The 22348-nt window shown below is 40.6% G+C and overlaps 1 protein-coding gene and 1 long non-coding RNA gene across 5 annotated transcripts in view; one reads left to right on the top strand and one right to left on the bottom strand.

Annotated features, from left to right (window-relative positions):
* Nucleotides 1–823: 823 nt before the first annotated feature.
* The window catches only part of GNAL (G protein subunit alpha L), a 177152-nt gene continuing 155627 nt past the window's right edge, over nucleotides 824–22348 (bottom strand). For all 4 annotated transcript variants that reach the window (XM_079300550.1, XM_079300553.1, XM_079300551.1 and 1 more), the window contains exons 6-12: nucleotides 13208–13262; nucleotides 10739–10812; nucleotides 9843–9901; nucleotides 9487–9607; nucleotides 8168–8298; nucleotides 6194–6261; nucleotides 824–2545 (exon numbers count right to left, since the gene is read on the bottom strand). In XM_079300550.1, coding sequence (XP_079156676.1) covers nucleotides 2399–2545; nucleotides 6194–6261; nucleotides 8168–8298; nucleotides 9487–9607; nucleotides 9843–9901; nucleotides 10739–10812; nucleotides 13208–13262 — 655 coding nt within the window. In that variant the 3' untranslated portion in view covers nucleotides 824–2398. The remainder of the gene's footprint in view (nucleotides 2546–6193; nucleotides 6262–8167; nucleotides 8299–9486; nucleotides 9608–9842; nucleotides 9902–10738; nucleotides 10813–13207; nucleotides 13263–22348) is intronic.
* On the top strand, nucleotides 8305–12908 carry LOC306799480. Its single transcript, XR_013773603.1, has 2 exons — nucleotides 8305–8912; nucleotides 12673–12908. It is a non-coding gene; the product is annotated as an uncharacterized lncRNA (long non-coding RNA).

Genomic DNA, 22348 nt, shown 5'->3' on the forward strand with positions numbered 1-22348 from the left:
TCCCCACCCACCCCACAAAAAACAGAGGGACTACTTCCTACTTCACACCAGGACCAGTTTTCCTGCTGATGTTCCTGCAGAGGCTGGGAGCTCTAACCTGAACTCCTGGGCTGGGGCTAGTTTGAAAAAAAAAACAAAACCAAAACTATATTTTGTTATTCATTCTATAACTTTCTTTGGCATTAGAAATAAGAGAATTTTGGGAATTTTGTTCACTGGTAGCTTATTCCACCCAGCCCTTCAACTTTTTGAGATATATGACTAAATTGAACATACAGATTTCTGGAAAGAGAAAATGGTCATATTGTAGTATCTAAAATTGGACTGTTTTATATTCAACTGGAAACAAGTTCTCAATTGGACTGTAGTCTGATTTTAAAAATAAGACTGGTTGGGGTTTATAACTAATAACAATATAGTAAAAAGTTAATAAAACCTGCTGATTTATATGCCAATGTGGGAACTGTGTTAGCTCTTCATCTCTCCCTAAATTTAAAATGAAGTGGGGGGAATGGTCCGAAGTGTGGTAAAACATTCTATAAAGTAATGTAGTCTAACACTTCTCTAGATTTCTGTTATTGCAACTGTAATTTTAGACATTTGTACAGGTTATCTTGGACACAGGAAAAGTATATAGTCACAGACATAAAACACCTATGTATAAAATATAAAGCAGTGTTATAGTTACTAAAAAGGACATGCCTTATTGCTACAGCAATTCTTGCTTTTTATATATTGTACTGTACCACAACTTGTTTTGAGAATGTCATTTGCATAAATTATTCAAGTTTGAGAAATATTCACACATTTTGATTCTACAATATTTAAAATAAAATAATTTTCTAATGTGTCTCTTTATTAAAAGAGAAATAAAAATGTCATCTTGTAATTCTCTTAGGCCAGACACAAGGGTTCATACACCTTTTTTTTTTCTTATCTTCTTTCTCGCTATTTACTTGCACAATGAAAGCCGCTGTTGGTACAAAGATTGAAGAGCTCTATATAATGGTGCTTTACACATTCACAATCGGTCTGTGCAATTGTGAAGTTCTATGAATGACCAAAGAATTACCAAACATATTTTCTAAATATAAAGGACAAAAAAAAAAGAAAAAAAAAAAAAAGAAAAAAAAAAAAAGAAAAGAAATCCTTGTTTCCCATTAAAACCAACACCAGGTTGCAATTTGGACACTCGAATGAATTCCAATGTTTTAAAGCTGAGACTTCAAAAGAGAAAGGCATGTTTGCTGCAACATCCGGTGACTGTAATACCTTACTTGGAAAGGTAAGTGGTTAATTTGCATAATTTATAATTTTTATACTAAAGAGCATTTTTATATAAACCAGAAAAAAACCCCTAAACTCTACAGATAAAGTTCTTACCTCCAGTCACTGCTGCAGGTAAGGTTGACATCAAGCTGTACAGCGCAATCAAAAACATACTTACATCTTAGCTCATTTTACAGGTACAGCCATAATCAAGGCACAAAGATCTTCTACAAGTATTTTTCTTCAATAAAGTTGTACAAAATAATATTACATTTTACAGTCTGTACAATATAATAAACCAGCAGTAAAACAAAAAAATATATATAGGGAGAGGACTGTTGTCCAAGAATGATCGGAACTAAAAGGATCATTTGTGGACAGCACAAATAACATAAGTGAGGGTGGTAAATTTTCTGCCCAGATGCAACAGGCTGAAAAGTAGCTGTAATTCAAATGCCTGAGGTGTGCAGAGACACTTAGCTCCAAAACCCCAGAAAAATTGCTTTGTCTTCACTGTTCCTCTCATTATCTACTCTACTTCCTGTGCCAGTAACGGCTTAAAAGAGGAGGTCACTTTATCAGTTGACCTGCAACTCAGAAATGCTAAAAACTGTGACAGAGTAATAAATATTGTGGTGCTGCTACATTGTGTGTCTACTTCCTCAACAGTATTTAATAACCTGATACAAAGTGCATTAATCTTTTTTTCACCCATCAAGTACTCTTCAATGTCATGTTAAAAAGGAAACCCACACAGAGGGATAGGTATGACTTCAGTGTCATCCAGCTGACATACCGGTCTGAACTGAGGTTAACCCGCTGGAAAAAATTTAGCGGGTCACGTTCAGTTTAAAAAAACAAAACCTAAGGGAACAGAGGTAGCCAAAGGGCTTAGTGGAATGACGAAGAAGTGGCATGTCAAAATAAAGCACAAAAATAGTCCCAAAAAGCATGAAGGGAAAATAACCCAAACTTGCTTCAAATCAGCTTTAAGGTTAAACAATTAAAAGTAAACAAAGTGAAGAGACTGACATTTCTATAGTATATTCTTCCACCCTGTGTGGGGTAGCATCAAGAGAAAGAGTAAGGAGCAAAGAATTTAAAACCACAGGTTCCACGGTGATCCCCCTCACAAGAGTTCGTACTGGCGGAGGTGCATCCTCTGGATGATGTCCCGACAGTCGTTGAACACTCTGCGGATGTTCTCTGTGTCCACGGCGCACGTGAAGTGCGGGTAGCAGTAATGCCGCCCGTCTCCGCTCGCCGTACTTATCCTCTGTGGAAAGAGGGAGGCAGGAAAAAAGGATCAGGTGCCACACCACGAGAAGTTGCACATCTCAGCAGTCAGAGACCTGGGAAATCTGTATATAGATCACTAAAAAAAGTGAACAAAAAGAAGCGAGGGCTGTGGTCTGGTGAGCCTGAATGACAAATTTGAAATGAAGATTACAAAACGTTATGGATACTGTTACGGGCCAGGACAGGAATCCTTTGTGGGAGCCACGGATGCCATCCTCAGCTGCACAGGCTGTTGCCATTTGTGCATCACTGTGCAGCCAAAGCTGTGCTGCTGACAGCTGTGCAGCCTGCCATGCAGCTGCCCCAGGAATTGTTTTCTCTTCTTTTTTTGGTGCCATCATGTGGCAAATTCTTGAACTCTTGTTTAAAATCAGCAACACTAAACCGAAACCCTCCCAATTGTGGAGCCAGCAGTGGCAGAGAACAGCATTCTACTGATTCTGCTTCTTGTGTGAGGGCCCTTCAAGTTACCTTCACTTAGAGCGCCCATTAAACCAGTTGAAGGCTTGGGACCATCACTGCACCCAGAATTTGGTGGAATTATCACCAGGGTGGCTGGGTTCACTTAGAGTAATAAAGCATGCATAAATCCAGTAAACATCACACCATGCGGAATTACATTTTCTCAAGGCTACTGCAGAACTTCTTAGGTTCTGACTTAAAGCTCCAGCACCACTTTGCCCATGATTATCTTGTTAAAATTCCCCAGGATCTTAAAATATATATTAAAAAACCAAAATCTTAATTTTTGTTCTGTATTACTATAGGACTGACAAATATAAATCCATCCTAGATCATCATCTTGCAGAATAAAAATGAAACGTCATGAAAGCAGAAGGTCAGTTTTAAGGATAATGATTTTTATAATGATTTTCTAAATTTTATTATAAATTACTCTGGTTAAACAACAAAAGACAGTGTTTTATCTCAGTCTGGATACACCACATATTTTTAACGTAGGATTTATTTTTACATGTAGATTTGACCTTTTAAATACCTGTAACCAAATATATCTTAAACTATAGATATTTAAAAGCCATGATTTACATAATTAGATCAACATGAAATTGCAGATTTTTTCCAAGTAATTTAGGTAATATTACACATTCAACACTGATAAGACAGAGGTGTTCATGCACAGTCTAAAAATTGTTTTCTTACCATGCTACTTTCAGTACCTAGTTTAAGGCATGCTCTCATGAAAAATACTAATAACTGCCTGTTTGTGTTTATCATGCACTGATTTCACTCACGTCTATGGCAATAACCTGCCCTCAGTGTTACATACACAGCATGCTGAAGCATGTATTTTCAAAATATTAGGGGGCTGTCTGTTTTTGTCACCTGGCGGCTCTTGCAGTCCTCTCATTTGAAGATAAATGCAGAATTGTCACCCCTACTCGAAACTCACTTTGAATAGCAGTGTGTCACTCAGCACCAGTTCACAGGGGAAGAAAAAAATCCCCTGGGACACTGATGAAAGAGCATTTGCTTTCCGGGTGGGAATATTTAATTCTGGCATCCCCACACTGCAGGGGTCAGGGTGACACACAAATTTGAGGAAGCCTGGTCTGTGTGTCTGAACAGCAGCTCCTTCACCTCCCAGATTCAGGTTTTGTAAAAACCAGCAGGACAGGAACCAGAGGAGCCATGCCACGGTTCTAACAGGAGTGACACTGGGGATATATTCAAACTAAGCATCAGCAGCTGGAGAGCTCTGTGTGCAAAACACCAAAACAGGGCTGGGGAGCAGCCTCACCAAGAACACATGGACACTGCCTCCAGGAAGAGTCTGGGAGGAGAAATGATGTGCCCGAGCTGAAGGGCAGAGGATTTCCCACAGAACACATTTCCAGGATGGGGAGGTGCCCTTGCCAGCCCAGCCCCGAGGTGCAGGCACTGCTGGGCTTGGCCCAGCCATCCCTCCCACGCTATTCCCTGACTGAAATCTGACAGATCCCAGCCCTGCTGCCCAACCCACAGACCCCAGACCAACTCTGAAACCATGAGCTGACATCTTTTGCTTTTCTAATCCTCACAAATCAATAAACTTGGGAAAAAAAGTATAAAGCAAAGCCAAAGCAGACATAGGTAGAAAACACAAGGCTTTTCTTCCTGGCACCTGGCTAAGGCCATCAGATCCCTGCCAGTTTGTATTTCTCCTGTGCCCTTTATCACTCCCTCTCTGAAACCTCAGCCTTTTGTGTCTCACCCCATGGAACTAGAATTGACCATTTCTACTTGGCCATGTTACTCAGAGCACAAAGCCAGGAGACAGATGTGCTACAGAGGAGATGCTCTCTGCCAAACCTGCAGCAGCTGCAGGGAAATGAAGGAGAAGCTGTTCTGGCCCCATGCCTGCCAAGCCCCAAGGAGTGCCTGGCAGCCCCAGCACAATAGCTTCCCTTGCCCCCAGCACCCACAGGGGTTTCTTCTGTGGCTGCAGTGCCTGAGTCCTCTCCCCTCCCTGCTTCATAGGTGGCCTCCTTCCCTAATGCCAGTGAGTCATGGCAGGTAAGGATCTCACCCTTGATGGGTTATTTTAAATCATGAAAATAGATAAAGGTGGGGAATTTCACCCTAATTTCCCTGTAACTCATCTCTCAGAGCCACTCTCCTTCCAGACTGGATTTCGTCACCTGCTTCACAGGATTCCAGCATTAGCACAGGGGAGATTTGCCTTGAAGTGAGTTTTTGGTAACTCTTACTTTAACACAGCACAATCTGACATTTTTCCTCAGGACATGGAAGGCTAAGACAGCAACTGGAAATCCCCAAAGTGTGAATATAGTTAATTGCTTCTTTCTTGGTGCGTCAGCAGCTGTAAATCCTAACAATGCTGGTAAATGCATAATGACTTCAAAATTCTTAATTCTAATGACTCAGTTTGTTATCTCAAACACACGCATATAGTTTCTACCAATAGGGCATGACAGGTGAGCTTTGGTTCTGGTCTCTCTTGCTGCTCTGCACTGTGGGAACAACCAGAATGAGTGAAGCCACAAGTGATACTGGATTTAACTCTCTGTTTCTGACAGCAGAATTGGGCTGTGATCGTTTGCCTGACAACTGCTTTCACCTTCAACATGTAAAGACTTCAACATATAAAGCTTCACTCCAGCTTCAGAGGAAACCTTAACTGCAAGAAAAATGTGACTAGACAAGACTTTGTTATGATGCTTCAGTGAACCACCAGTCCAAAGGTAAGGCAAACCTCCTCAATGGCATACCAGAAATCTTATTTAAGCATAAAATGATAAAATCTACTTTTTCTTTTTTTTAATTTCTGCTGTCAGTTGACCACTGCCAAATTCCTTGAAGGAATGCAGGGTAAAAATAAGAAAGGCTATTTGTTTATTCATGGACTGTGCATGACCATTCTAAGCATTAGCACTTACTGTGTGGCAATTTGCATGGCAGGTGATTTTATGTAAAACGGGCATAAAAATGTGCAGCACTGAGGAAGGTTCTGCAAGATGGGCAGCTGAAAGGAATTAGGGAATTGCCAGACATTGTCCTCTCCTTCCAGCTTTCTGCAAAAACTCCATCAGTCTTCCCTAAATAAACTATGCCATCTGTCAGTATTTTCTATGATAGAATCACACATAAGATGAAAATTACTCACTAAAAACTCATCCCGGATGAAGAACTTGGCTCTTGTGACTTTGGGGTCTTCTCCTGCATCTGGTGTTGCTGTTCAATTAGAAAGAAATGACATCAGAAAAACAAAAACTAAACAACTATCTATTTGTAACAGAAGATTTAATAAGGAGGAAGCTAGAGATTTCCAGTAGGTAAAACTAAAATTAAGAGTACTGTAAAACTTGACTATGCATACAATGTATTTCAGAAACCTGAAAATTGCTGAAATCATTGCAACAATGTCATTGGTCATACCACAAAAAGGCTTACTCACATCCACAAGTTTGTTCATATAGATATAAAACAAGTGGGAGTTAGGGTTTAGCTTTTATCAGAAAATATGACTAGAAAAAGCAGCTGAGCTGTTCAGTTTCTGCAGCAGCATTTCCTGAAAAAAGCTTCTGCAGGAAGGAATGTGGGTTTAAAAACTGTTAGTCCAAGATTATACTTGGAAAAAATTATAGCATTGAAAGACCTTCTGATATATATAAAAATTAATTTTATTTCCAGGCCTCAGTTCATCAGAATACTTCAGATATATTGCCCATCAAGGGGTTTTGGATTAAATTCTTGTTGAGCAGACTTGTTGGTCACTATCAACTGTTTGTTGGCAGATGAAGTTGTCACTGTCTAGGTCATGCAATGACTGTATTTACTCTAAGTGTAAAACATAGTGCAGTGAAGAGATAACCTATTTATTTCCTTTCAGTGTTATCTCTCATCTAGGATACCAAAATCAGATGCTTATAAACATAATATTGTAAAGGGCAAAATTTATCAGAATATGGAAACGTATTTTTCATCCATAGTGCTGGGGTTAAAAATAGAGCAGCAGCACAATCAACAGCATATTGGAATTCAGTGCTGCTGCCTTTAAATAATGTCAGCTGAAATTGAAGAGTAAGTGAACAAATACAGCTTAAAAATAGAGAGCTGCTTCATGTGTGAATATTCTGGATCACTCTAGGTACCCACAGTGAAATCCCTCTGAGAAATACAAAAAACTACATTTTTCTGACAATTGGCTTATAATTAAAAAATGCTGAAAAATGCACTCCAACTCTGTCTATGTACTGTATGTTTGAGAAGGGAAATTTTGGGTGATGGAGATAAGATTTCTGAAAACAGATGCCAGATCAACTCAGATTTTAGGGCAGTTCATTTATCCTCTGTCCCTGAAACTCAGAATCACACTCATGAAGTTCCAGACCTCAATGAAGGCTGAAAACAGTCTATCATCATCTTCACCACTGTAACCAAGGCTGTTGGTGGTGCTTGGTGGGGAATGAAAGCTTTTTCCAACAGGTGGCTGCAGGGACATCACTCAGGTAAGGCAGAGGTGAGAGGTCAGAAAGTAAAAGTTTTACCACTTTTGCTAGACTGACCTGAGACCTCTGGGGAGCACTCTGCCTGGTATACAGCTGGCATAATACCAAAATTTACCTCTGCAATATGCTACTGTGGGGCAGGAACCACTGCACTTCTTGAAGATAAGAAATTGATGGCTCCATCACCAGAGCTCTCTTCCTATCTACTGATATGGTTTTCCTCCATTAAAGTTCCCTTACTGGTCTGCTGGGCTTCCCAGCAGTATTTCAAAAACTGAAATTTACAGTGTTGGAGGATGCAGAATGGCTGCAAAATAAATCTCATGAATCCCCAACGAAGTTCAGCACTGTGGGAGGCTCAGGCAGAAGCACCTGGGAAGGGGGGAGGTGTTGCTCTCCTGGGACTGGTGGCTCCTCCCAAAAGGTGGAGGTGCTGTGGAGCCAGAACCCTTCAGACCCGACCCAGCACAGCCTGTGCTGCTGGCATGCTCCTTACCTGAGCAGCAGCTCATGTCAAGGAACAGTGTGTGCTTGTGAGTGTGTGTGAGAGTCAGACAGAGAGACAGAGAGAGGAGCTTTGGGCTGGGCCATCCCAGCAGGTGCCATCCCAGCATGGGGAAAATCCTTACCATCCTCAGGTACAGTGTAATGCGCGTATTCAGGAAAGTAATCTTCAATTTTTGATTTCCCTGCCAAGACTTTTTCAGCCAGCATGTCCTGTTTATTCAAGAATAAAATGATAGAAATGGTCCGTAACCACCTGTCAAAAACAAACCAAACGCTTGTGTTATCTCTGACATGTTAATCAACAAAAAACATATCACACTGATAGAAAATTTACTGGCTATCCCTGTGTGGACAGAGTGTGAAATAGTGTAGAATATGCTTCAACAGCAAAAAAAAAATCACCTAAATGATTGTTTTGATTGGTCTGCACTGTGCTGGTAGGTGTATTTCTATGGTCAGTAAATACATTTAGAAAAACTGCAGTGGACATTGCTGAAGGGAGCAGTTTTCAATTTTTTTTTTCTAAATTCTCTTTTAGATACCAAAATTCAGAAACTGATGACATTTTCTAGAAGCACCACAATTCACAGGCATTACTGTCTGCTTTATTTGGTTGTGATAAAGAAAAAAAAACAACCAAAAAAAGGCTAGAAAGCTCCCTTCCCTCAAACTGCTCTAAGCTGCTGCTCATCCACACAAATATCCCATCTTTTAGCATGGCCTGTATGACACCTGATAAATGGAAAGAAAATGTCTCTTTTCTTCCCCAATTAATCCATCACTGTGACAATGCGCCTTGGGATGTGCAGTTAACATTCTTCCTTCACTCTACCTTCAATCACTTCTCAGTGCAGAGCATCCTCACAGGTATGTGCTGAAAACTTCATCACCTGATTTTGCACATTATTTTTACTTGCTCTCTACCAGGAGCCCATTTGGGTTGCTGTTTGGTTAGGTACCTATGATTTACAGGCACTGTAAATCATGGCAATTTAAAGGCAGCTCCAGTCAGACCAGGTCTGAAGCACATCCCCAAGGCAGAGGCACCCTATGATCTCAGGGATGCCCCTTCCGAGAGCAGCTGCCTGCGTCAGGAACAAGCACAGTGAGCTGCTCCTGCTGCTGAGTTTGAGGAGATCAAATGTTCCTCAGAGGATCAATGATGCCAAGAAAGGGTCTCCCCTGCCTCCCTTGTAGCTGCCAGCCTGGGGGGCACTTGTCCTTTCCAAGCTGTCCTTATGCCCTCCATCACTTTGGCCCTAATGTTGAAATGCCACGTGCACTGTCCCTGTGCCACAGCCCCTGCCAGGGAGGGGTGTCACTGTGGGGACACTCAGGCCCAGCCTAGGTATTTTCTGAATAAACAGTCTGAGCAAGGGGAGTGCTATTTCAAAAGAAATTGAACTGTAATTAAACTGGGGGGAAATGAGGTTTGTTTTACCTATTATTCCAGATACTTTTGAAAAGGTCCAGGGATTCCCGTAGTCTGTTTGTGTTATTGTCTTCCCTTATTACCATGTTGTAGCTGCTGCAAGCCACAACGAAGATGATAGCTGTGACATCTGGGCAGAACACACAAAAGAAAGAAGGAAGGAAAGGAGAGAGAATAGAACATCTCCATTATACCAGCACATACTCCTCAGGGTAACACCACCATTAGTCATCAACTGGTCAAAAATACCAGAAAAAGCTTACCTGTAACACTGGACTTCTGTAAAAGTGAGGTACTGTGCATGGATATGAACTAAGCTGCTCACATCTCAGGGAATAAGTTCAAAACAAAATGTTTTTACTTACCATTAAAGCATTGGATCCATTTTCTTCTCTCATCTCTCTGGCCACCTACATCAAACATGCTGTTAAAAAGCCATAGGATGTTATATCACTTATGTGCACTAGGAAAAATCACACGAAGCATGCACAGCACGAGGGTTCAGTTTAAAAATCTGACAAAAAAATCTGAGAGCCCCAAGGACAGGGGCAGTAAAATATTACCTGAAGAGGAGAGAGATCTGCTGATACTGTGCTGCATGTCAGAGACAGCTGCACTGTTCCACCTATCCTGCTCTGCCAGGTGAAGCCTACTGAACCCATAAAATGAGAAATGCACTCTTCAAGAACAAGTGTTGGCCTTTCCAGCCCATGGCAGTGCATATGACATGTAATACTGCACTATAACCAAGGAGAGGTTTCAGGATATTTTGAAGGGTGGTGTATGGAGGAGGACATGAGGCAGCTCAGCCCTGTCAGCACTGCCACCTTTCTGGGCAAGAACTGGTGAGAGAAGCCAGTCTGACTGTGGGTGCTTTACAGAGACACAACAAAAACCTTTGACAAACACAGAGCTTGGAGCCCTCTGGAAGAAAGGAGGATTCCCACTGACTTCTGTGAGCTCTCATCCTCAAGGGTATTTTATAATTTTATAGTGCTATACCAATGCACCACTTTTTACAAGCAGCCACACACAACCCTACTATAGAGCATTGCTAATATACATAACTAATAAAAGCTATTTTTGCAAAGTATGAGGTAATTTTACTAGGACCTCTGGAAAGAGAGCTAAAAAGCCAAATCAAACAACTAAAAACCATCCACTCCCACCCCTGCCATACCATGCATACATGAACACAGACATCTGAATGAAGCTGTTTAAAATGAATATGACATTCATAAATCATTACTAATAGACTTACTGGAAATTTACTTTATCTACTTGAAATCTTGTTTCAAAAATCCCTGATGTCAACACTCTGCATCTTAATAGGTCCTGGAAATGAGAACACAGAAGCTGATTAGTAAGACTTTTTTCTATCCTAATTTTGTTCTTAAAAGCTTGGAATATTTTCCATGAAAAGTCTTAAATATTTCATTTAATGAAAGTTTAATCTGACTTGTTGGTAAATTGGAATTTGTCTGTACTGACATGATAGCTAAATAATAATGATCACTGCACTTGATTTGTGCACCAGAAAGCAGGAGAGCCCATCTATGTTTTCCTTACTGCCCACTGAAACCTATTCTTGATGGTCATACACCTTGGTATGTGATGAGGATAATGAATTCTGAAGTTACATAAAACTAAGAAAAATGTTATTCATGTTGAAAAGTCAAGTATTCAAATGTTAGAAAACTCCAGATTTACAGTTTCCCAGGCAACCTTAACTCTGCCCTCTATTGTATTGAATGAGACAGGAATCCTATCAAAATAATAGCTTGTGACTGAGTAATTAAAGTTCTGTTACAGAGCACAAGGGAACAGAATTTATGTTGTGCAGAAATATGGCATTTCTTTCCCATTTTTTAAACTAGCACTACTTCTCAACCTAACCAACACTCCTTTAATAATTAAAAAATAATAATTTCCTTGATTCTCAAGGGGAGTACGCAAAAGCAATTTATGATGCCCCCTTCCTGCATAGAAGGAGGCAGCCAGTGGTGCAGAGTGCAAGCACAGCTTCCCTTTTTCCCCTATCCTACTGTCTACTGCTTCTGGGAGCCAAGGCAAATCTTGGCTGTTCTGACATCTGTATGCACTCAGCTGAAGGGCACTTATTTAATACTTCTAGTTATTTCATATGGTTACTGTCATTTTCTGTTACTTGTTGACTCTATTATGATGCAAAACAAACCCCCAAAACCCCCAAAAATCAGAAAAAGGGAAGGGGGAAATTAGTGGTTTTTACCAGTTTGTTCAGCAAGGAACTGATACACTTGAACAGGATGAAAACAAGAGCAAAAGAGAATCCCCCCCTCAAAGCAAAAGTTTTCCACCTGTCAAATACCAAGGGCTTCTCTGATCTTTCAAGATATTTCTCCCCAAAAGAAGTTTCAGGAAAAACTTCTAGGTGATGAAAGACTACTTCAGGTAGAGAAGGGCCTCCCAGGAACAAACAGGCCAACACAAATGTAAATAATGAAAGCAAAAATGAGGCTTTCTTCACTGACTTCTCTCTCCAGGTGAGTGATCTCACTGCTAAAACTATGAGGTCTAGATGGAGCAAACCCTAGTGCAAATTGGTTTGGTCTGAAAATGTCTTGAGTGCTTGAATAATTGATCCTGTATTAGGTTGACTATAGACATTCTTGTGGTTATGGACCTACACTAGGGTCAGAAGGAACAGGCTCTTGTCTGAATGCTTCCTTGGGTGATCTCTGGCAAGCTACCTAATTTCTTTGAACTTCACTCCCTGATTGCACAGTGAGATTTGACAGCTCTGTTTTTTATTTATTTTTTCCTAAGGGCATCCACCTGTTATATGCCTTGCATGGTTAGACTGAATTATCCAGTGCAGGGATTCTCTTCTGCCACCTGTATTTGAAGTTTATGACGTGGCCCAGAGTCTTGGCTGAGACTGCTGAATGACAGTGGGATAGCAGCACTGAAAATAACAGCTTCAGAATGTTTGCTGAAGAGACAGCCAAGGAAAGCACACAGCCTGAGCTCAGGGAAGGCAGCTGAAGCCAGGCAAGATGCTGAAGCCCTTCCTCACTTCAAGGCTGCAGAAGCTCAGCCTTAACAAGATTGTGTTTGCCATTAGAGCACTCCATCAAGATATATCACAGCATCTGGGAAAAAAAATGTACTGTCTTGCAGATGAGGCTTAAATAGGAACTCTGCTACCCGCAGGAGATGGGCACAGCCTGCACAGAAGGAATCTGCAGGCCCACAGAGCTGTTTTCAAGCTCTGCTGCTGCCACTGGTGCTCTCCCCTGAATCTGGACACCTTATGCATGCAAGCTTTAGCCTCTGAAGGACCCTTCTGATAGACATGAGAAGTCTCCATCTGGGATCACCTTCACCATTGAAATAAAGCATTGCTCCTCTGTAGCAAAGGCTCATGAGGGAAACCATAACTTTTTACATTTATGCTTTCAGTTCTTTTTTCCATTCACCTTTTTTGTGGGACACAGAATGGGAAACAAGAAGACAAAATTGATGTATTACAGGAATCACTGACCTAGATGTTACAATAGCAAAAGACAAGTTTGTATCACAAAAATGCCTCTTCTTCTTCAATATCCATATCTTAAATTGCTAGACCATATTTTTCTATTCTGCCATATGCCCTATTTCAGTTGCAGTAGGGGCTAAAATAAATTACACAGAAAATCCAGATGAATGTCAGTCTTGGTTCAGATCCTGCCCCATAATTTTTACTAACCTGATCTGTAGGTGTGTAGTCATCCATGCTGACGCTGTCAATTCTTTCTAAAAAGCTAGAAGAAAAATAAACATGCACTTAGATATGTAAAATACTCTCTAGCAGAAGACATTTCACTACATTTTCAAGTTTACACTCCTGCTGAGAAGTAAAACAAAATTTGAATGGTAAAGTTAGAAGCCTGATTATTTCCTTATATTGCTCAAGATTACATTTTATAAGCCAAACAACCATTTAACCCAGACTCTGTTTCAATACAGCACTTTTAAAGTTACCATTACACTGTACCCAGAAGTGGTTCAAAACATAATTAAAATAGAACAATTTTGTGAGGATCACTAGAAAACAGTAAGACTAACCACAGATCATAACATCATACAGTTGTTAAGACTTAAAAAAGAGTTTGGGATTTAATATAGAAAATGTTGAGAAAGGTTGCCTTTATTTAGCATAATGCTGATCAAGTTTAATGTTAATCAAGGTCTCAGTAATGTTAGCAGAAATACTTGTTGGTATATACAAAAAGCTTTGGACTGACTTGCTGCCCTCCAACATTGCAACTAAAATACAAAAAGTGGAGGTTAATAAATATGATTCTTTATGTCACCAAAACTCAGTGGTGCACTGAGTGAAAGACAGACTTACAGCTACAAGGAAGGGCAAGAGAAAAGAGAATGAGAAAAACGGGGACGGACGGACGGACTACATTCTATGATTATTTAAAAGATTTTTTAAGCTTTAATTCTTTCCTAATATGTGTTAGAATGGCAGCACTTAAGGATATAAGATGTGATTTTGTATTTATTGCTAAAAGAGGCAGGTTCTCCTCTCTAACTTCCATCTATATCTTAGATCTCCCATGAACATAGCTGGCTTATTTTCCCCAGACAGCCAATATGACTTAGAAGCTTTCTTGAATTTCTACATTGTTATTTGGTATTTGGCAGTGAATATCCCATAGGCTGACATATCCCACCAATATTTTCAAGATTTCTTTATCAAAAGGCAAGTTTTCCCCAATTTTACTTGAGTGTGCACATGGAATACATGTCCCACTTAACTGCAGTGGGAAAGAAAGAAAAAAACTAGTGAACTCTTGACATAAAAAGTAATTCACTGTTAACACTGTTAACAGGGGTCACACACACTGGCCAGTTGAAAAAATAGCCCCCTAAAAGCTGTTTGTAATTCTCATAGCAGTTTCCCACGGATATGAACTGAAAGGAAAAGAAAATACACTGCATATGTATTTACTTATAATATTTTTCCTTTTCAGACCTCCATTGCTATAGCAGTATCTGAGGTTAGAATACTCAGCTTTGCTTTGTGGATGATCAAGGTATGGATGGCTAAGCACAGGGTTTAAACAACAAACAAACAAAAAATCACTGTTTAGCACAACCCAACGGGTGCCTGTTAGTAAAACTACATGGAAGAAACCCTGAAGAAAAAGCACCTTTTCACAAATACTCCTTCCTTGCCAAAAGCCCTGTAAATTTATATAAGGATTTTTATGGTCAGCTACAGTCAGCATGGAAAAGCAGTTGTATTGAGGCTGAACCTGGTCAGATGATTGTCATGCCCTTGACTGAGCAAAGTTTAACTCCAGCTGTCCCCACGGTTCATGCAGACACCGAGCAGAGCGATGCATTTCTAAGTGACACACCTATTACTGAGAGAACTCTCACCTCACGCTTGCAGCACAGAACATGAAAAAAAAGGCAAAAAAGCCCAATCAGAAAATTTTTCCTTAAGATGGATGTTCTTGTAAGTCTGTTCCAAAGTACAAACTATGGCTGACACAGAAAGGGATCTGCTTAACAGTGTGGACTGAATTCGGTGTTTGTGCACAAATACAACTCCATCACAAACCTTGCAAGACAGTCAACTGACTTTTCTTGCAGAAACACGTCTTGTGAAGTTGGTGTATAAATCAGAGACAATACATCTTGTCTCCACAATACCAGGACCATTTTGGTAGAACTTTCCTAAATGGTTCAACACAGTATGAAGTGCTAACTCAGACCTTTCTTCCCTATACAAGTACTTAAGGAAGGTTTTGGTTGTTAGCACTTGCCCATTTAGGGTAAAGAACAGAACAGTGAGAAGTAATGCAGTTACACTACACACAATCCATGGCAGGTTGGGAAAGAGGTAAGGCTCCTAATTAGATGTCCTAACTATGAGCTGAAGTCATCTTTCACTTCCTCCCAGTAGAAAGACAAGTTTTGAATACCCTAAACTGTGACACCACAGCAAAGAGAGAGCCAGCTCTGACAAATATCATGTGCTTTAAAAATATCATTTGACACAGCAGCTGTACCATTTTATGCTTGTAAGGCTGTTGTCTGCATGTAAGCTCTATTAAAATAAATGCAATGATTTACAAGGTTTTAGCTGTCACCTTGCTGGAACAAGCTGAAATGGTATTACTAGCATCCAATAAATCCACAAGCAGCTACTATTAGGATTGGGATAAATTTTGCAGCTTTATAGGAAATTAACCTTTCCAGTGTGTCATGGACAGGTTTCCTAAGATTTCTTCTGCAATGACAACGTTAAGTGTGCAATGAGATTTCTAAGACAGTGACACACAGGCAGCTACACTCTTACCTTTTCAAAAGAAAATCAGTTTTTGAATATACTTCATATGAACTCCTTACTTGGCTAATTAGCACAGCATCAAAAAATAGTCCTGACAGACAAATGTACATACTGGGTACAAGAAATGGATTCCAGAGGAGATAAGAAGTCAGTGCTGCCTCATTTCTAAATACACTACTTCTCATTACCATATTAAAATGGGAAAACTGAAATTACTTTTAAAAACTGCTTTCCAGAGAACATTAACTTCACCTAATCCTAATTGTTTTGTGTAATTATGTTCTGAGAAAATATAGATTATTTTATACATACAGCAAATTTTGAATTTACGACTGAAATTTTCATTTAAAGAGCTTAAAGTACAAAAAATCTCTCAACTGTGGCAATGCTGATGTCTCAACTCAAAGAATCAGTGCGAGGAAAACATAATAACAGAAGAATGAATAAAAATGGACACCAAGTGTTACTTATTCTCTTTTTAGATTCTATTTGGTTTTCTGTAGGGTTTTTGTTGTTGTTGTTTTTTCCACAGCTCAGGGATGTAATTATTTTCACAGAATCATGCCTTTTTACAATATTGACAAGTCTTCTATTTATGTAGCTTCTATAGAAACCCATGCTCAGGATTTATGTAAATTCTGCAGTGGCTCTTTTGCATGTATGTGCAATGAACTTCAAATTCACACATTCGATTCAAGAGTGAATAAAACAATAACATGATACAATATTTACATTTCTATTTCACAATTGTGGTTTTACTTATAAAGGATTCAGTCAGATAACTAATTCTTTTTAATGCTCTTTTTAATTTTACATTTTCTTACATGGAATAGCAAAGCTACTTTTTCTTAATAAATAATTAGGCAAGATATTGAAAGGAGGGTCTGTTTGGAAATGTAGTGGTTTGGTTTAGCAACAAATTAAAGCCAACTAAAATGGACCAATAAAGTAAAAAAAAATCATGAGCTACTGACATTATTATATCTATTATTAAGCTGATCTGTAGTTTTATAAATATCTTCAGTGAGTTTCCTAGGAAACTCAGCTGACACTTAGTTTGACAAGCAATCTCTAAATTTTATATTATGCAAGCTGTGAACACAAAAGTACAGGTTTTAGATGTGCCTGCCAGTGCATGTGGGAACTATCAATAAGCATTATTCTCTTTAAAAACCACAGCAATTTGAGCAGCAGTAGCAGCTATATAAGAATTTCTGAAAAAAGGATTCATAAATGCACAAATAAAGAGGAGGTAATCGTACATGAAAATCCTTTTCTCACTGAATAAATCACTACATGGCTCTGTGTAGATATTCTGACTCCATAAACAAAATGACAATTAAAAGAAAAATCGTGTCTTGAGAATAATATGATAGACAGAAAACTCATGCTATATTTGTAAGTGTACTTTGACATCCAAAGAACTGGAAAGATGAAATGCTAAATCACAGATCAATACAACAAAGTAGGCATTTTAATAAGTCTTGATTCTTCAACCATTTTTATGCTCTCACCCGAATATTTCAATGGCCTTATATAAAAAAAATTCCCATGAAAAACAAGAAATCAAACCCATTCAAAGTGCTTTTCTCTTTGAAAGGAAAAGGTATTGTGGCAAATCTTTAAGATTTTAAGTTGTCAGACTGAAGAATCTCAAAACTATCTTCAGGTATGTTGTGGGGTCAGCAAACCTTTACAATTTGGTAAAAGACCTTTATAATTTGGATAGATCATTAAGAGCTTTGAAAACATCTCAGCCATGCTCAAATAAATATCTATATATGTATGTACATGGAACCATCCAGCACTAGGACTTTTAATTCCATTCTCCTTGGACATGAAGTCACAGGTGAGGCAGACACTTCACAAGAAACCCACATATCCCAAGTCTCTAGAGAGGTGAAATGCAAGACTTTTTTTCCCCTACTCCTTTTTAGTTTCTAATGTGGTTCTCAGGGCCAACATCAATATTGCACTTTCCCCTCCTATATAATATGTGTATATATATATATATCAGCTAAGCCATTATAATCCTGTTATTTATTCCTGCAACATTTGAAACAGGAAACTGCAGATTTCTGTTTTCTAGAACACCTGAATACCTTAGGCTCTAAGGTTGGGTTCCAAGCAAACTCACACTATTCTAATATATTTCTGGGTAACTGAGAAAGACATAATGAAAACAGCCTCCAGTAATATTCTAACCCCAAAAGGATTCATTTTCCCAAGTCATTTGCCGAAAATATCAGCAGAAATCCCTCAGAAGGCTTTGCAAAATTTAGCGGCTAAGGATTTTCCTGCCAAATTTAAATCATCACTGTATTTTAAATACAGCTTCCATGTGCTAGAGGAGTACACCCCTTTTTTCCCTTCACACCGCTCTGCAGCCACTTCCCACCAGGAGCCAGCATCCGTGTGAGGGCACAGCAGGGCAGAGGGAAGGAGAAACAGATCTGTTTGGGATCCACCCTGGCTCACGGGTGCTGTGCTCCAGTTGTGAAGCAGCAGCTGCCGCTGTTATGGCACAAAACACCCAAAAAAGAGACACGCGAGTGCCGAGGATGCTGCTGGAACAGAGCGCCGCTTCCAGCAGGGCTGGGAACCCACGGACCGGTGATGCGCTTGTCACACGGGTTTGGCACCTGCTCCCAGCCCCGTGTGCTCGTGGTTCCTCCAGCCGCGGTGACACGGGCGGTGACATGGGGGTGACACAGACAGTGACACGGGCGGTGACACGGGCGGTGACACGGGCGGTGACAGCCGGCAGGGCGCGCTCTCTGCCCGGCTCCCGCTCCTTCCCTTTCCCCTTCCCTGCCCACCCCTTTCCCGAAGCGTGTCCGCAGGCGGAGGGAGGCTCTGCTGGGTCTCGCCGCGAGGTTTTTGCTTTAACGCAAGTAAAACATGAATTTAGCAAAGATCTTCTGAATTTACCTTGTTTATCCCTTTTTTCCAGTTTTCACTCCCGTACTTCCCCACGGCTCGCCAGTCTCCCAGCAGAGCTCATGCTGCGCTGCCCGGGACCGGCAAAGGGCTGCGCGGGGATGACAGAAAACCAGTGGGATTTATCCACAGAAACGCACCTTCACCCATCCGCAACTCCCAGCTCGCCAGCAAGGAGAGCTTGCTGTGCCAGGAGATGAAAAGGTTAAACAGGAGGCCAAGAGCAAAGTACAGTCATGCCTCAAAACCGCCAGCTCCTTATCCGCCCAGGGAAGTTCGAGGATCTATGGTTCAAGCATCTGCCCAGCCCTCTGCTCGGGCCAGGAGCTGGTCACCCCCATCCTGCTGGGGACAAGTTAGAGGATTGTACAGCCTTTGGCAAAGCCATGTGTTTCCCTAGAGCAGCACCAGCCCCCAGCCCCTATGCGTGCTCCAAAGGGAGAGGGCAACAAGACTGGAAGGGTCTCTGGCCACCGATGGTGACCTCTCCTGGACACACGAGCTCGCTGCACAAGCATGGCTGGGAGCGTGTAACCTGTCTCGTGTGGTCACTGGCCACGGCTGCTGCCAGCTGTGGCCACAGCCCCCATGAAGTCACCAAGAGCTCTGCTGTCATGAGAGGCTTTACTGGCACCAGCCATCAATGCTCCCTTGTGATTGCACAGAGCGTGAAAACTTCAGTTTGAACCCTATTTATGATGGCAGCTTTGGCCAAGACACTAAAAACAAAGACAGATGATGATGGCTGCAACCAAAGGCTCATATACCATTCATCAGGTGACTTCTCCTGCAAAGGAGCCAGACTGCTGATGGCAACTGGGGACACATTTGGCGAGGGCAAAGAAAGATGGCCAAAATCTGCAGTTTTCCTGGTCTATGGACTTGGTTAAGGGAGTTTCCTAGCAGACGTCCATTTCAACCTTACTTTCTCCACCACTAAGTATGTACTGCAGAACATCTCCAAGCTTCAGAGGCTTTGGCATGTGTCCAGCTATTAACCTAAACAAACACACAAAGCGTTCCATTGCATTAAATGTTTCAGATATATGAGTAATACCTCCTTTCTGTTTAATAAGAGCAATCTCACTTTTAACTGAAAATACATGAACTAAACTAAAAAATGAATAAACAGTATGACTTCCATAACTGCTTGCCCCACTGGTTTCCTAAATTTGTTAAGAAGCAGTGCGAATTTTGGGAAATGCATTTCTTCCTTCTAAATTTAGCAAACTAACCACTTCTTGGCTTAGCAGATGTTTTTGCTTTCTGAGCGAGAGGCCTATGGGGATCATCATTAACCCTCTTCTTAACATAAACACTGACTAAGACTTAAATCTGGAAAACTGTCATTCACACAGAAAGGTTAACAGGCTCCAGCAGAAATGAGACTCATCATCTGCAACTTGTGCCACATGGGATCTCAGAGAACAGAGAAGATGACAGGCAAAGAGAGAAAAAAGAAGAAAGGTAATTTATTTACTTATTTTAAAAGGGACATTATTTTTCTACTGCGTGTGTTCAGACGTTTTATTCCCAGGGGTGCAAGTGGGGGAGCCACTGCAAAACACAGAATAAGAATGAAGCACTGATAAAATCTGAAGCTTAGACTGGCACATGCAGACCCTCCTTCTGACCAGCTTGAATCCACTAAATTCCCTGTATCTTCTTCCTTGTGAGTGGGTAATCCTAGGCAGACAATCATTATGTGCATATTGATACACCCATGGAGTGTTTACACAGACCCAGATTTGAGTTCTGTAATGTAAAGGTTACACAGAGCACATTCTGCAGTCATAAGTGCAATTTTGAACAGAGAACCCAAAGATAAAAACCTGAAAACAGAAAGCTCATATTGTGGTATCCAGAGAGATCTGGATCCTGACTGCTTTGTGAGCTGATGTATGGCAGATTAGGATCTCTTTATCCACTGTCTGAATGAAACAACTGTTTAACATCTTCCATCAGCTACACAAACTAGTGCTGGAAGGGAAGCTGAGAATACCTGAAACATCAGATGAGACACATGAGCAGAAAGCAGCTGTCCCATCAGGACCTGCAGAATGCACCTTTTGACAGAATAACAGATCAAAACATTGCGTTTATGTCCCACTAACTGAAGTACCTCACCTCCATCTCTTCTGGCGAATTCTTCAAAAAGAACTTGGACTTTTATGTTCAGGAAAGCTGGGCTGTGGGAAAAAGCCTTGATAATACTCAAAGCTACAAAATGCACCAGGTTTACAAGCACCAGATACATAGAATGGCCAGGGGATGTCAAAAGTTAACAAAACATATTTTCACTGGATATTGCAAATAGAGCTTCCCCTGTTGCTTACAAGTTTATTTTGCTGTCATAATGGAAAAATTATTTCCGTGCAACTTACATTCTGGTTAATGGTTTTGTTTAAAAAATGGTTGTTCTGTAGATATCTTCCTAGAGTACATAAATTCACCAAGTACTGCGAGCCCTAAAGGATGCCAAGTCCAGGTTAGAAACAGCAATGGTTGTTGGATATTGAAGATCACTTACTCTTGTGGAAGTGATTTGGAATAATAAATCTGTTATAGTGACTGCCAGAAAGGAAAAACCAGTTTGACTGGAGTTTTCTACAGAAGAGAAAGCAGAAAATCCCCCAAATGGGAGAAACAAAGAGAAAAAAACACAGACTGAAGAGGAAGTCACGAGACGTTTGTGTTTACCTGTGGCACCAGTCCAAACTCAGTGCAAGAGAATTTGCTGCCAAAAGTTCTCAGGCCTAAAATCAAGCCAGATGATTCCAAAAAGAGGATGGTTAATACTCTTTTGAAAACACAGATGAAGAAAAGGGAATTCTTTAGGGTGGTGAACACTTCTGGCCAGAAAAAGCACATATGCATGTTTATTACTGTTTTCAGACCTGTGCATTTTTGCTGACACGTAAATGAAAGGAAGAGTGTGTTAGAATCCTGAGCAAAAAGAGAGGCTATCTGTTGGCTTTCACCTATCATGTTTGTCAGGTGTTGACATGGCCAAGAAAATTGATACGGCTGGAGTCCGAGTGAGTGCTGAGGTTAAACAGGAGAATAGCAGTAACTTCAAGGATTAACATTTGGATCACAGGATCAGCTCTCATAAAATGTCTTGGAGGCTCCAAGACATAGGCAGCACCTGGAGTTTCTACAGGTAACACTCATTCTAGGAATATGAAGGCTCCTAACAACCATCCTACCAGAGAAGAAGCTTTCTGGGATTGCATGTAAAAACTGAAGTATTGCTATCAGTGCAAACTGAGAAAACAGAAAAATATTTCTATGGAAAAGTCAGGAAGGCAACCAGCTTCCTGCACAGTGGAAAAAAGAAACTCTTAATGCTGACCTTGCAGAACACCTGGTACAATTTCTTTTGCTTTACTGCAGTTTGTGAAGTGTGGTGACAGATCATTTCTCTTCTGCATTGCTTAATCCTTGTCCCAGCTTTAACACTGTGCTCTCATACCTTTACCTTGTGTGAAGGATAGGTTTCACTAAAGGTAAGGGTCATGATGGACACAACTCTACAAGTAATCCTTTGATGTGCTGGGCTGCTGTGTGGTTCATCAGTTTCTTAGAGTTATTGAC

This window comes from Erithacus rubecula (assembly GCF_903797595.1).
Source record: "Erithacus rubecula genome assembly, chromosome: 3".
Taxonomy (NCBI): domain Eukaryota; kingdom Metazoa; phylum Chordata; class Aves; order Passeriformes; family Muscicapidae; genus Erithacus; species Erithacus rubecula.